Below are 16,612 nucleotides of genomic sequence, written 5' to 3'. Positions count from 1 at the left end.
GGTCCTGCACCTGCATGGGAGACCAGGATAAGCACCTGGCTCTGGATTGGCGTAGCTCTGGCAGTAGCTGCCATTTTGGGGGTGAACCATCAGAAGGAAGACCTTTCTCTCTGTCTCTCTCTCTCGCTGTCTAGAACTCTACCTGTCAAATAAATAAATAGAAAAAAAAAATAAAAAGTTTTAGCCCAGTAAGCTGGGAATTGAAATACAATATGAAAACTGCCAGGGAAGGGTCCACCTTAGCAGTGACCTCTAAATTGGATTAGGAGGTGGCGGTGCAGTGAAGTAGAGATTTAAATGAAGTACAGGATGAGAAATGGGGGCTAAAGAGTATATCTAGAGAAAACACAAAGGCAAAAATCACAAGGCTGTACTCTTAAAAGTCATAGCTTACTTGAACCATAACCCAAAAAAAAAATAATAATAAAGTGACACTAATAAGTTGAAGTTTGATTACTTGGGAGTAAAAACTAAATCTGTGACACTAAAGGGATTTCTTAATTCCTATGGCACTTGATTAACTCAAGCATTTTAAATTTACATTATATTTTTCATTGGAACAATTATATTTCTTATACTGGAGTGAAAAAATAGATTACATAAGAGTATTACAGAAAAATGTATTATATAAAAGCATTCCAACTCCAACACTATGCTTTCTTCCATTCCTCCCCAGCGCATGGAAAACTAATCAATTATTCTCAAATATCTGTACTATATACTAGTAATAAGAACACTGTTTAGAAAAGTTTATAAAATCCATTTTTAAGACTTTGGATCCCTATTGTAATAAGCATCCAGTAAGTGATCTGATTCAAAGACCTGAAGGTAACTGATAAACAGTTTGGAATAGAGTTGTCTGACTGCAATGCGCAGAAGCCAGCCTGTGTTCAGTCTGCGTTTCCACATGGTATCCATGGAAATGAGATCAGGGCCACACAAAGACAAACAAAGGCCACCTTCAAATGAATCAGGGAGAATGACAACTGCCAATGTTCACGGCATCCATCAATGCAGTAGCTTTGCTCATGCTTTTCAAAATACAATACAGTAATCTCTTAGGCTGACAACACAGTGTCCAACACTTTTATTTCCAATTCTGTTTCAGCATTAACCTCAATTTTAAACAAAGTCAATGATCAGGACTTGTGCAAGGCTCTGCAGTAAGAACGGTCTCTACAGTTGGTATTAGCCAAAAGGCTGAGAAGCGATAGTAAGAAGTGTCTGATTACTTTACAAATTACTGAAAGGGAGGGGCTGTACTCACAGAGCAATTATGCAGGGATCTGTGAATAAAATTGTACAGTTTCTATTAACTATTTGGACAGGAGAACACACCAGCCTAAGAAAGTAAAATGCATTTGAAAATTTAAAAATCCAATATTCTATGCAGCTGAATTATAAGATATGTTGCTTATACTCATTAGTAAATGTAGTTTATAAGAATCAATAGGTGGGCCAGTGCTGTGACGCAGTGGGTTAAAGCCCTGGCCTGAAGCGCCAGCATCCCATATGGATGCTGGTTCTAGTCCTGGCTGCTCCTCTTCTGATCCAGCTCTCTGCTGTGACCTGGGAAGCAGTAGAAGATGGCCCAAGTCCTTGGGCCCCTGCACCCGTGTAGAAGACCCAGAAGCTCCTGGCTTCTGACTTCAGATCGGCGAAGTGATCTGACTGGGGAGTGAACCAATGGATGAAGACCCCTCTCTCTCTGTCTCTACCTCTTTCTGTAACTCTTTCAAATAAAAATAAATCTTTAAAAAAAAGATCAATAGGCATAGACTAAATAAGTTCCTTGAATTTAAGAACTATGAACTAATTACAACAAGAATGGATATGTCGCCTGCAGTGCTGGCATCCCATTTGGGCCCGGTTTGAGTCCCGGCTGCTCCATTTCCTATCCAGCTCTCTGCCATGATCTGGGAAAGCAGTGGAAGATGGCCCAGATCCTTGGGCCCCTACAGCCACATGGGAGACCAAGAGAAAACGCCTGGCTCCTGGCTTTGGATTGGCACAGCTCTGGCCATTGAGGCCAGCTGGGGAGTGAACCAGCAAATGGAATACCTCCCTCCCTCCCTCCCTCCCTCCCTCTCCTCCTCTCTGTAACTTTCAAGTAAATAAATCTTTAAAAAAATGGATATGAATTTTTATGTATATTATTCAGTGAAAATGGCTTAAAATGCTTCAAAAATACCATACTGAGTTACACAGAAAATACTTCAATATTTTACTGATAAAAACTTGCAAAACCAACACTAATTCTCTGTGACCTGAGACTGATTTCTGAAAATACTAGGGAATTTTCCTTAAGCTAGATAGAAATATTGAATTAAAATATCAGAGAAATAATACAAATCTATCTCTAAATGAACTTACTTGTTGCTTAGGAAGTTTGACTAAAGCATTGATATTCATTCTATTATCAAAACTGGAATATATTACACACATGAAAAACAACTTCAACTCCTTTACTATGGCGAGTATGTGCTGAAAGCAGGCACGGTGGACTGGGAATGCCTTTCCCCATTGCTCTTGTTTTCTTCTTTCATAGCTCCGTTCTCTCCCTCTTTGTACACATGATCAACTTCACCTTTAATCAATAACTATCCTCTCCATTTCAGACCCCAGAACCTATTTCGTCTACCTCTGCATGACGCTCTGTGATTTTTTTTTTTTAAGGGAAAGGGTTTATTGGAGAATACCCTACAGACTGGAGTGAAGGGGCGACGAAGGAAAAAGAGAAGGAGACTGTAAGAGCGAGAGAGAGGAAGGAGGAGGGAGGAGAGAGACGAGAGGAAGAGAAGCGAAGAGAAGCCAAGAGAAGCCAAGAGAGGCCAAGAGAGCAGGGAGCAGAGCCGAGAGCAGGTGTTCAGGAACAGGCCCTTTTAAAACTTTGCCTGAGGGCGGGCAGGGAAACAGAAGCAGCGAATCCCATTAGGATGGGGGTGACTTCTTTTTCTAGAGGTGCTGCTGTAGGGGATCGTCTAACTTTCTCCCTCTCTATCCCCTGTTTCTTTAAACATCAAAGCTCCCTACCCCTTCTTTCAGTGTCTCGTGTCATGATCTGTGCCATCTACAGATGCCTCAATGTAGTTTTTAAAAAAAAAAATTTGTATTGTGTAGTACTCTAAGTAATATTTCTTAAAACTTTTGTGCAATTCTCTCCATGTTTGTTTAATGGCAGCTGCTCCCATCCTGACTCACTCTTCCTCTTTACTACCAGGCTTTCTGAAACTGCTTCCTCACCTAGACTGAATGCTCATCCCACCTCATTCTTGTTTCTACTTTTTGTGTTCATGGAGACCACCCTTGTCAAGTCTGTCAGACCTGTTTGGCGTCTGTGAAGGAGTTGACCCTGTTGACCATATCTTCCTTCTCCGGATATTTCCATGACATGCCACTTCTGTTCTTTACTGCTTTTTTAATAAAAGATTTATTTGAAAGGCAGAGTTACATAGAGCGAGAATGAAAGAGAGGCAGGGAGGCAAAAAGGGAGGGAGGGAATTTCCATCCAGTGAGTCACTCTCCAAAAGACTGCAACTGCAAGAGCTGGGCCAGGTCAAAGCCAGGAGCCAGAACTTCATTCAGGTCTCCTGTATAGGTGGCAAGGGTCCAAATTCTTGAGTCATCTTCTGCTGCTTTCCCAGATCCATTATCAAGGAACTGGACTGGAATGTAGAAGCTTGGATCAGAGTTGGTGCTCACATGGGATGCCCGCATCGCAGACATTGGCTTAATCCGCTGCACCAGAACAATGGCCCCAAAAACCCTACTTCTTGCAATATTCCTTCTGCTTCTTCATTCCTTTTGCATCTCCTATTCCTAACCTGACCTCTACAGTATGAATTGTTGCCAAAATCCTCTTATTTGCCTGACTCAATGATGTGTGTTTTATTACTGTACATGTGGATGGTTCCTAAATCTCTATTTTCATCTAGCACTCCTGCCTGTTCCCAATGTCACTATATATAACTATCTAGTACCTAGATATGAATACCTGGTTGTCTCAAACTCAACCTCTCAAAATGAACTCATCACCTTTTCCCTCCAACCTGCCTTCCTTCAGTTCCTTCAGCACGTCTGTCTTAATACATGGCACTACATTGAGTTTTCCATCTCAAACTCCAGCCTCATTTTCTCCCTGTTTCAGTGCCACCATAGGAAATCAGCCACCAACTCCTGTCTGTTGTTCTTCCCGAGTATCATTCACATTGGCACCCTACCCAGTTTCCCTATTGTGACTAGCTGAGATTTTACCCCAACATCTCTCAGCTGGTATACTAAACCCAAACTAAAACGATTCTTTCTTAAGTGGTCTTGGTGCCTACCTTCTGTGCTCCTTCTAAGCACCTTCTTGCCAGAGTGATCTGCCTAAGGAACAAGTGTGATCATGTTGCTTCCCTGCTCAAAGTCCCTTCCACACCTTCTCATTGTTCTTGTGATAAAGCTCAGGTTCCTTCCTTCGCTGTGTGAGCTCCCTCACAGTCTGGTGCCTGCTTAGCTCTCAGCTTTCACTTTCTGTAAACACCATGAATTCCTGTTTTGTTGGTTTCCTATTCAAGAACCTAAACATCTGGGTTTGGGTCCTATTGCTAGTCACAGTTCTGTTTTATCTTACTATAGTATCATTTACCGCCATTTTAAAAGAGACCTGAACTTTACAGTCTTCAAGGTCTTTCTAAATTATAATGTATATTTCCTGTACCATGAGGACCTCTCTGGACACCATAATGTGTCAAAATGGTATCTCTCCATCCTCTGAACCCAACACTTAGTTCTATACCAGACAGAAGCTATATTTGAACACACAACATCTACATAATATAGAAGCAAATGCTGGGGCCTGGTGCTGTGGTGCAGCAGGTTAAAGCCCCAGCCTGCAGTGCCGGCATCCCATATGGGCACTGGTTCTAATCCTGGCTGCTCCACTTCCAATTCAGCTCTCTGCTGTGGCCTGGGAAAGCAGTGGAAGATGGCTCAACTCCTTGGGCCTCTACACCCACATGGGAGACCCAGAGAAGGCTCCTGGCTTTGGATCAGCTCAGCTCTGGCTGTTGGGGTCATTTGGGGAATGAACCAGAGGAATGGAAGCTTGCTCGCTCGCTCTCTCTACCTCTCTGTAACTCTTTCAAATAGATAAAATAATTCTTAAAAAAAAAAAAAAAAGCATACGCTATAGCTCTAAGTTAAAGAAAACATCACCCAAATGAAAAGTCATATGGTCACCTTATTAGATACAGAGAAATCAATTGATAAGATTCAACATTCTTTTATGATTACAAAAAAAAAAGCCCTCTCCATAAATTAGCTATAGAAAGAACATACCTCGAAATGATAAAGACTATGTATGGCAAAACAGTAGTCACTTTCATACAGAATGGGAGAAAGCTTTCCCCTCAGATTTGGAGCAAGACAAGGGTGACCAATTTCACCACTCTTATTCAATATAGTATTGGAAGTATTAGCAAGAGCAATTAGGGAGGAGAAATGAATAAAAGACATCAAAATTGGAAAGGAGAATGTCAAAATATCCACGTTTGCAGATGACATGAGTGCATACATGCACAAACCTAAACATTCCACCAAAAAGCTGTTAGAACTGATAAACCAATGCAGTACAGTTCCAGGTTACAAAATCAACATAGAAAAAGTAGCTTTTGTATATACCAATGATGAACTTGCTGAAAGAGAAATCAAGAAAGAAATCCTATTCACAATAGCCACAAAGAATATATTTAGGAGTAAGTTTAACCAAAGATGTAAAAGATCTCTACAATAAAAAATATATAGTATTAATGAAAGATCAACAAGGACACAAGAAAAATGATTTCTTGCTCATGGATTGGAAGAATATTGTTAAAATGTCTATACTATCCATAGCAACATACAGGTTCAATGCAATCTCTACCAAAATAGCAATGACACTCTTTACAGAAATAGAAAAACATAATCCCAAGACAATTTTGAAATCACAAAAGATCCACAATAGCCAAAGCCATTCTGAAAAAAGAAAATCAAACTGAAGGACAATAGCTGACTTCAAAGCTTACTACAAAGCTATAGCAATTAAAACATCACGGTACTGGAGTAAAAAAACTGACACATATCAGTGGAATAGAGGGCCCAGAAATTAATCCACATTCATACAGCCAATTGACTAAAGTGCCCAGACCATTCATTTTTACCCTTTTAAAAGATTTATTTGAAAGTCAGAGTTACACAGAGAGAGGAGAGGCGGGGGGGGGGGGGTCTTCCATCCGCTGGTTCACTCCCCCAGTTGGCCACTGCTGTCCCAATCCAAAGCCAGGAGCCAAGAGCTTCCTCCAGGTCTTCCCACACGGGTGCAGAGTCCCAAGGACTTGAGTCATCTTCTATTGCTTTCTTAGGACACAGCAGAGAGCTGGATCAGAAATGGAGCAACCGGGACTTGAACCAGCACCCATATGAGATGCCAGCACTGTAGGCAGTGGCTTTACTAGCTACACCACAGTGCTGACCCCAAGACCATATCCTAGAGAAAGGATAATCTCTTCAACAAAAGGCACTGGTAAAATTGGATGTATATATTTGGAAAAATGAAATTAGATACTTGCCTCTCACCATTTAAAAAATCAACTCAAGATGAATCAAAGATCTAAAATTTAAGAACTGAGATTATGAGGCTGCCAGAAGAAAATATAGGGGAAACACTTGAAGACATTGGTGTAGGTGATGACTTTTGGATAAGACCTCCCAAAGCATGGGTGACAAACAAAAACTAGACAAATGGGATTATGTCAAACTCAGAAGCTTCTGCACATCAAAGGAATCAATAGAGTGAAGAGACATCTGACAGAATGGAAAAAGATATTTGCAGGCTACTCGTCTGACAAAGGATTGATATCTAGACATATCAGCAACTCAAAAAACTCAACAGCAAAACAATCCAGTTAAGAAATGGGCAAAGGACCTGAGTAAACAGTTGTCAAAACAAGAAAAATCACCAATATGTGAGAAAATGCTCAATATCACTAATCATCAGGGGAAATACAAATCAAAATCACAATGAGATATCACCCCACCCTTGTCAGAATGGCTATTATCCAAAAGAGAGCAACAAATGCTAGTGGAGATGGGAGAAAGGGGAATTCTTATACACTGTTGGTAGGGATGTAAATTAGTAGTGTCTCTGTAGAAAACAGAATGAAGATTTCTTAACCTAGAAAGAGGTTTGCCATATGGTCCAGCAATACCACTACTGGGTATATACCTCAAAGAAATGAACACATTGTATCAGAGATACCTGCATCACCATGTTTATAGAAGCACTGTTTATAATAGCCAAAATATGGAATTAACCAAAGTGTCCATCCGATGAATGGATAAAGTTGATACATACACATAAAATTGATTATCCAGCTATAAAAATGAAATTCTATCATTTGCATCAAAGTGGTTGCAACTGGAAGACATGTTGAGTAAAATAAGCTGGATATAGAAAAACAAATGCCACCTCTTCTCCCTTATATGTAGGAGCTAAAATTAAAAACAAAAGAAATGCCTGAGTGTATCAATTTTGGTGCAAGTAGATTTGTCAGACTTTGTTTTAAATCTTTGCCAAACAAATGATAAGACATATATACTACTATATTTTTAATGATTTTGTGGGTAAAAATTTACTTTATATGTTGAACATTTTTTCATTTGATCGTTGTTTACAGCCCCTATTTTCTTGCTTAACTAAAGTCTTCTTACTTTTGTTTGTTGAACTTTATTTAGTGAAGCATTAAGCCTTTGGCTAAAATCTAAATTAAAGATATGAGCCACTGTGCACTTGCTCCTCATGTGGGATCTCTGTCCTTAATGTGCTGTACATTGTGATTTAATGCTATAACTAGTACTCAAACAGTATGTTTCACTTTGTGTTTCTATGTGGGTGCAAACTGTTGAAATCTTTATACTAAATTGATCTTCTGTATATAAAGAGAATTGAAAATGAATCTTGATGCAAATGGAAGGGGAGAGGGAGCGGGAGAGGGGAGGGTTGCGGGTGGGAGGGAAGTTATGGGGGGGGGGAGCCATTGTAATCCATAAGCTGTACACTGGAAATTTATATTCATTAAATAAAAGTTTAAAAAAAATAAAGATATGTTATCTCAAAAATAAAATATTAAGTTAAAAAATTTGGAAAAAAAGTTTAAATCATAATTTTGCTTTCTAGGCTACATTTCAGAATTTAACAGTACACATTGGATTTCTCCATAATAATAAAATATATACATTCAAATACAAATAGTGACTCCATAGAATTATGTTACAGTGAATTATAATTTAGGTTGACTGTTTTGTTTTAAATTAGAAGTAGAACTGTAAAGACATTATTCTTACCTTTTTAGCTAAATATTTATGTAATTTTTTTGTAAGAAGCTGTTTTTAAAAAATTGAGTTTCTAAGGGTAAGTGGTGCAGCAGTTAAGATGCAACTTGAGATGCCCACATCCCATTTCAAGAATTCCTAGGTTCGAGTCCCCTCTTGGCTTCCTATCCAGATTCATGATAATGCAGATCCTGGAATGCAGCTGGTGGTCTTAAATTCTTGGGTTCTTGCCCTCCATAGGAGACTCAGATGAAGTTCTGGAATCCTGGCTTCAACTTGGCTTGTATTGGCTGCTTTGGACATTTGGGGAATGGATCATTGGATGGAAGATCTCTATTTGCTATCATCTCTTTGTTGTTTTGCTTTTCAAAGAAAGAAAACTTTAGGGAAAAGAAGAACACAATATAACTAAGTTTTAAATTATCTAATTTTTTGAAGATACTATGAAGCAGTATGGCCTCCAATCTCAATAATTTGGTAATTCAAAGACCACTTTAAGGGCCCTTTTATCCTGTATCTTTCCATGAGACTAACCCCAGCATATTGGCTTCATTCTTTAGTTAGCTGACATCATAGTTGCAAAATAGCTGTAGTTATTCCAAACTTCACATCTAAATCTGGCAATATATTTCTTAACCAATGTTTCTCTTGGAAATCAAAGTTCCTTTTCCAGAAGTCTCCCAGCCGATGATCTCTCATGATTTATTGGCCAACACTGCACTAGATGCCCGTGTGGACATCAGGCACCAGTCAGTGGCATGGCTCCACCAGATTGGCTCAGTTCCATCACTGCTCACCTCCCTCACCTGTGCAAAGGTAGGATGCCCTACCTATGCAAAGCAAGGTGCTAACTCACTAAATGGACTTCTGACAGACAGGAGGATAACAGGGGCTGGAATTGATTAGGTGTCTTCTAGAACTGAGACAGTTCCCTTTCTTCACATTTGAGTTTTCTTCCAAATGGACTGCAACCCTTCTGGCCCATGTTTTAGACTGATTCTTCAATGAGCCTAGAACACTGCCTTACATAAAGTATGTTCTTCGTAAGACCAAATATTAGCTTCATGGACTTCCTTGTAGCTAGATCAGTAAAGCCCCTGGAGATATTCTGAGGGCACAAATCATTGTCCTACACACAATCTAATGTCTCAGGATTTGTGATAGAATTATTCTCTCTAGAGACTCATTCTCTGTGTTCTTTCTCATAGATCACTGGTCACCATAACAATTAAGAAAAAAACAAATAACACAAGTCTCCACACCTTAGACTTGCTGAGGAACAACTTTCCACAGTTCCCCTTCTTTTAAGCTGTGCTGAATCTTTCACTAATATCCCCAGCTGAGCACAGTTGGGTAGTACACACTCAAACTCACAGCTTTAGTGGCAACATTTACATGATGCCAGGATACTTTTGGCCCCAAGTATTTTCCTCATTCTCCCTGAAATCCTTTTATTTTCACACTGAGTGAACATGTGTCTTTATTTTGCTGAATGTCTAAAATTCCATCATTAGAAGCTCATCTCTTCACATTAACAGGCGTCTCCCTTTTAATAAGCCCAGCACTGTTAACACACGAGGACAGGGAGCAGTCATCATCCACTGTGGAGCAAATTCATTTAAACTGAGGTGTCACTGACTCTTGGTGTTGAAATCTACCTGTCTAGGTGGTCTTCTCACAACAAGGTGGTACAGGCAACACTGCAATTTTAATTTGTTAGGAAAAGGGAGGAGGCAGTGATATTTAAACAATCATTTCCAAATCTTACTGTACATCAGAAAACTGAGTAATTATTTTTAATAACTAAGTCCTGAGCCCCAAAGCATAAATTTAACTCAAACAGAAGCTCCTGGGCCAGTAATTAAGAGAGCAAAGCTTAGCTGAGGTGAAGAAGGGCAGGTGTCACTGGTGAGTGATGGTGGGAGGAAGAGGTACCTTGTCAGAGGCTGACCTAAAGCTAGGGAGGACAAAAGGAGAGAGGTGGTTTAGGGTGGATGCCAAGAATGAGAAACTACCTCAAGCTTTTCTTTTTGTTACCAAAGAAAAACTGCTTTATGATTTTGCCCTTGGTAACCGCTTCTGGAATTGAAGAATTATTAGTTGCAAAAGGGTAAGGGGAAAGAAATGAAATAGAAGACAGAGGGGTTAGTCTGGGAAATATTTTAACACTAAAAGATATGCTCAGAAGTAGTCAGAACATAGGATAATATATATCTTTCGTAGCTTGGTGTGTATGCATGTATATAGTGAGTGTGTGTGTGTGTATATATATATATATATATGCAAAAGGGTATGGTAGCTAAAAGGATGAGCAGGTATGTGGTGTCCATTGTAAAGGACTCTTTAATATGCTAATAAATTGAGATGTGAACCACCAAACATTTGAAAGATAATACTGGTGACAGGAGAACTAGAGGGACAAGAAGCCAAAAACAAGAAAGCCAGTTTGAAAGTAACATTAATCTGGACACAATAAGGCTCTGAATTGGGAGGTGGCTGAAGTTTTGCAGGAACTGGGAGAAGTGACAGAACCTGGAGGCTGCTACATGGGAGCACATTCCTGGCTTTCTGTCTGCAGGATACTGCTGGCATTAGACAAGAGTAGACTTTGGAGGACAGGTGTTGAATTCAGTGTCGAAGATGTTGAGCCCGGCAGGCTTTTAGGACATCTGCATGGTGGCTGATGGATATTGATCTGTCTGGAGACCCTGATTTGAATGAAGAGCTGGCCCAGAGTGGAGCTATAGAATGAAGATGACAACCTACGATGGAATTCTGCAAACACCAGCGGCACCTGGGCCAGCTTGAAAAGCCTGTGAAGGAGACAGAGCAGACAGGAAAATAGGAGAAAAACAGGATGAGCTGAGGCCTGAGGTGGAGGGTGCTTCAGGAAGACATTAAACATTAAAGACTTTTAAACTGAGAGATGTTAGAATTTTAATAGACAAAAGGGAAGCTACATTAAAGAGAAATTTTGAAGATGTACTTTTAAAAAGAGGTTACTACTTGGCAGGGTTCCAGGGATAAGAGATGTAACCCAGGAGGAAGGCCGGTCCTTGGTCTGTTGACACACTGGAGAATGTCAGTGATGCCATACATTAAGTTCCATTTGCTGTTGTGCTGGTCTCCTTTCCATTCAACCTGCCCATGAGTGATGAAAGGTGATAGGTATGGAACTAAATGATGAGGAGAGCTCTTTCTTAAGCTCTTGAGAGAAAGTTTATGGAAAGTGAATTTGAATCTAGATGTTAAAATTAGATTTGAGGGGCCGGTGCTGTGGCACAGTGGGTTAACACCCTGGCATGAAGCGCCGGCATACCTCATGGGTGCCAGTTCGAGTCCCAGCTGCTCCACTTCCAATCCAGCTCTCTGCTATGGCCTGGGAAAGCAGTCAAAGATGGCCCAAGTCCTTGGGCCCCTGCACCTGCATGGGTCCATTGCGGCCAACTGGGGAGTGAACCATCAGATGGAAGACCACCCCCCTCTCTCTCTGCCTCTCCTCTCTCTGAGTAACTCTGACTTTCAAATAAATAAATCTTTTAAAAAATTAAATTTGAATTGCTATGTTGTGATTATATTTCTTTTTTAAATTGAGAGACAGAGAGATATCATTGGCTGGGCCAAGATCAAAGCTGGGAGCTGGGAAGGCAAGCCAAGTCTCCCATGAGGGTGGAAGGAGCCCAAATACTTGAGCCATCACCACTGCATTCCAGTGCATCAGCAGCAGGAAGCTGGGGTCAGGAGCCAGTCTCGAACTGAACCCAGGTACTCTGACATAGGACACAGGCATCTTAAGTTCTAGACTCAACACTCACTCTGTAGGGGTGATAGGTTTCCAAAGTGGTTTACATGTATGATGGAAGGGATACAAACACACATATGCATATACCTTTAAAATGTTAACTTATGTATGTGTTTACATCACAAAATTGTACATGCATAAAATTTGCAACTATGTGTTTAGTTATGATAATGTTCCAAAATTGTATACAATTTATAAAATATTTACTACTTATCTAGATGTTTCAAATACTCATGTTAACCTTAGATACTCATGAAAGATGGTGTTGCTTCCTAAGAAACCTCAACTGGCATTTCAGTGACAAAACTTTATTATGATCATTTTACATCAAGAGGAAACTTGTTCCTTGAGTATGCAAACTGGAGCATGACAAGGAAATAAACATACAAAATATTTTTTATGGATGTCAATGTAAATCACCTCTACTTGCCTGCACTGATTCAGCCTCATTAACTAATTTTAGGTTAAAAAGAATCTCTGAACCTGACCTTATGCCTTGCAGCTACACATTCCATTAACGTGTTTCTCACTGCTCTTAAAGGACAAGCCTCAACACTTCAAAGATAGCAAATGATGTTGTGCTTCCATAGCTTTTAATGCTAAGCAATTAAACAGAGATGAAAAGCTTGCATTTGCATTTCTATTAGCTCTTAGGAAGGTGATTATTTTCCAGGGTCCTGTTTTCATTGTCAAATCCAACTTTGAAACCCCTACATTTAGGGGTAATGGTCCCTCAAAACAACTCGTATGCTCCCAGGAAACGTGGTAGACAGACAACCTAATGATGCCAGCTCTCTGTGGGCTTGGCGCAATGGTGCTCTTTTTCTCAGAGAACCTGGAGACAACGCCACGGGGTCTACCTGGACCAGGTTTCTTCTACCTTAAGAGGAGGACTGGCTGAATGGAGAGCAGCTTGGGAAATAGTTGCTTCTTTAAAAAGGCAAACAAACAAAACCACGTATGAACCAGTGAAGGAACTTGGAGATCAGACACCATTTTTTGTTTTGGTAGCTGTACGAACTACAAGATAAAACGTGACCCCCTCTCCCCTCCTGTAACCAACGTTCTTGAACACACCTTAGGTTCTGAAGAAAGGTCTGGACAAAGTACTCGACAGCTGCTTAGCCTCATTTCTCTCCACTTAGTGCAAACAAAGTCAGGAGGTGGGTGTGCCCCATTCCCATTGCACTACAGGTGGAGCTATTCTCAGATTAATTTTTGCCTTGAGGTACCTAAGGCCAAGGAAGCGGAAAGAGGGGCCGGCACCTAGAGCCCCACGCCGCGCATTGGAGAGCCCGGGTTCGGAGTCCGGGCTCCTCTTTCCAGCTTCCTGCTAACCTAGCCTGGGAGGCAGGCTCAAGCCGCTGGGTTCCTGCCTCCCACGTGGGAGACCTCCAGTGTGAGCCCCTGTCTTCAGGCTCTGCCCTTGCAGGCAACTGGGGAGTGAACCAACGAGTGGGAAGGTAGGCTCTCTCAGTCTCTCTCAAATTTTATTTTTAAAAGAAGAAAGTGGAAAGAACTTTTCCTGGACTAAGCGTACATTCGTTGCACAGAGGAGGTTACAACAATAAGAGGAAGGCAGAAGGGAAGGATTTATGGGGCGCTTGGTTATTCTACAACTCCTATGGGAGGAAACGCCAGTGCTGTGTCCAGAAGAAATGCGGGCATTATTCACAGGCTTGGGGTGGAAAAATCAGCAAGTGGGACCGGAGTCTCCTGCCAAGCCCCGAAGGCATCGCAGTCCCAGGCACACGCAGCACCTGAGCCATCTCCGGGACACCGCAGCCCCACTCCGTCCGCACGGGCTTGAGCTCGTAGACGTGACTTGGGAGGCGGATTCGCCTTTGGGGACTCCAGACGTGGGAAGAGCAAAAATGAAGGGGTCTGTCCTCAACCAGCTCGGGATGCTTGGGAGCCGGGACCCGCGCAGAGCCTGCTCCCTAGCCCCGCATCATCCCCAGCTTCTGGCCCCAGCCCGCTCAGTCCCTCCGGGCGTCGGTGCGCAGCAAACCGCAGACTTACCTTGGCTCAGAGCTAACACCAGCTGCAACAGCGGCCGCGCGCCCCCTGCCTGTCCTGGTCGCATCGTGGGTCTGCCCCGGCCACGGCGGCTGCTCTGCGGGATTGGCGAGCGGACACCCTCGGCCCAGGGCTAGGAGAACCCGGATACTCTCCAGAAGCTGTCGGGAGTGCTTCTCTTCTCCGAAAGGGCCCGCCCCGGCACGCCCCTCCCGCCTCAGCGAGCACCGGATCTGCCCCGGCCCCGCCCCGCCCAGCCCGGGCCCCACGGGCCACACCTCGGCTCCTGAGCGCCCTGGGCAGCCGCACCTGGATACCCTTACACTCGCCCCACCTGGGCTGGAGGCCGCCGCGGGGTCGGAGACCTGGAGCCCTGCAGCCTTGCCTGCCCTGCACGGCGCTGGCCCCGTCCCTACCCCGCCCCCTGACTGCCCGTCATCCGACCCCAGGAGAGGCCTCTGGGCTGCCCTTTGTCGCTCCGGACTCCTGGCCAGGCGGAGTCTCCAACCCTAAACCCCAGTTCTTCGGCACTGCGAAGTGCATCGCTCTCCACGCCTTTCCTGAGGGGGTGGAGAAACGGACAAAAATAGGTGCAGAATGACCGGGGTAGAAAGTCACCCATCAGGAAAGAGCTCCTGAAAAGTTATGATTATCCCAGGTGGTATTTAAGAAAGACCTGCAGCAAGAGCGCCGAGAGAGAGAGAGAGAGAGAGAGAGAGAGAGAGAGAGAGAGAGAGTCAGTCTTCATTCATTCCTCCCTTCCAAAACAGCAAGGAGCTGGTTTTCCTTAGTGCACGTCTGTGAACTCGTGCCTCTTTGCGCCACGGTGACCGTTTTCTTCCATTCCTTCAGACTCAGGACTGGAAAGAGAACATTCTATAATGATATCTGATTTTTTTTTTTAAGCTTACAAGCCTAAGAAATAGAATCTTCACATTTCTTCTCCAAATTTGACCCACAGTTCCTCAGCACATTGCTGACATCAGAACTGTTTCAGGGACTGCTTTTGTGTCATCAAATGTTCTCCTAAGTTTAAAAAGGAGGTGTTAGGCTAATTACTATTATTATCAGCAGGTTCCAAATCTTTTTTTTTTTTCCCAAAGAAACCTTTTATTTAATGAGTACACGTTTCATAGTAACAACTTTAGGAATATAGTGATTCTTCCCACCACACCTGCCCTCTCACCCCCATTCCCATCCCACCTCCTCCTTCTCCCATTCCCAGTCCCATTCTCCATTAAGATTCATTTTCAATTAACTTTATATACAGAAGACCAACTCTATACTAAGTAAAGATTTCAACAATTTGCACACACACACACACATTGTTTGAGAACAAGTGTCACAGTTAACTCTCATAACACAACTCATTGAGGACAGAAGTCCTGTATGGGAATTTAGTGCACAGCGACTCCTGTTGTTAATATAGCCATAAACTCTCTTATGTATGATGTCAGTGATCACCTGAGGCTCTTGACATGAGCTGCTAAGGCTATGGAAGCCTTTTGAGTCCACAATCTCCATCAGTATTTAGACAAGGCCATAAGCAAAGTGGAAGCTCTCTCTTCCCTTCAGAGAAAAGTACATCCTTCTTTGATGGCCCCTTCTTTCCACTGGGGTCTCACAGAGATCCTTCATGTAGGCTTTTTTTTTTTTTTTTTTTGCCACAGTGTCTGCTTTCCATGCCTGAAATGCCAAATCTTTATGGCACACAGCTGTGAGTGGGATGGGACGGCTGGGATACTAATGATGGAGTTGCTTCCAGGTGGGAAGGCATGAACTGACCAAAATCAAGCTTCTCTTTACCATAGGTAGGGCTGAGCCAAAGCCCTGAATTTTTTAAGTGTGACCCAAAATGTGTAGCCCCAGGTTCTTTCCTCTTTCGTTATCTGTCACTTACTAACCCCACTTACTAATCATGACAAATGCTCCCAGGTATTTCTGCACCCACCCACCCACTCCGGGCTCACCTGTTTACTAAGACTCCTGCTGTCACCTCACAGCTCCTGGGCGGCAGCTCACCAACCCTGACACACAGCCTCAATTCCTCACAAAGTTCGTGTTGGAAGTCAGCCAGGTTTCAGGAAGATGCATATCTGACTCTTTCCTTCTGATTCACCGAAATGTGAGTAAGTGCTTGGAACAGACCCTTCTTTCGGAGGCGAGATAGTTCCCTGACTGGAGACAGAAATTCGGGCTTTGTCTCCGGTTGCTGGAGAGAAAAATGCACCCTTCTTTGTTTTTGATCTCAGAACAGGACAAATTAACATTACACTGGGATGAGGTACAAAATAAATCAGAAGCTTTTTTTTTTTTTTCCAGAGCAGGCAAAACTTTTAGGAAGCAGAGAACAAACCTCAGCCTTATATTAATTGTAAGAGACAAAACAGTTAAAAAACCGCTGCCTTAGTCATTTTAGGTGCAGTCCTGCCAAGGGGT

At 42.5% G+C, this 16,612-nt stretch overlaps 1 protein-coding gene across 1 annotated transcript in view; it reads right to left on the bottom strand.

Annotated features, from left to right (window-relative positions):
• The window catches only part of ITGA2 (integrin subunit alpha 2), a 113,346-nt gene extending 99,001 nt beyond the window's left edge, over positions 1–14,345 (bottom strand). Inside the window, exon 1 of the mRNA XM_062211856.1 lies at positions 14,177–14,345. Within this exon, the coding sequence (XP_062067840.1) occupies positions 14,177–14,240 (64 nt within the window). The 5' untranslated portion in view covers positions 14,241–14,345. The remainder of the gene's footprint in view (positions 1–14,176) is intronic.
• Positions 14,346–16,612: the final 2,267 nt, after the last annotated feature.

This window comes from Lepus europaeus, chromosome 15 (genome assembly GCF_033115175.1).
Source record: "Lepus europaeus isolate LE1 chromosome 15, mLepTim1.pri, whole genome shotgun sequence".
NCBI classification, from domain to species: Eukaryota; Metazoa; Chordata; class Mammalia; order Lagomorpha; family Leporidae; genus Lepus; species Lepus europaeus.
Note: the sequence above shows the minus strand (reverse complement) of the source record. Positions and strands in the feature narration are given on the sequence as shown.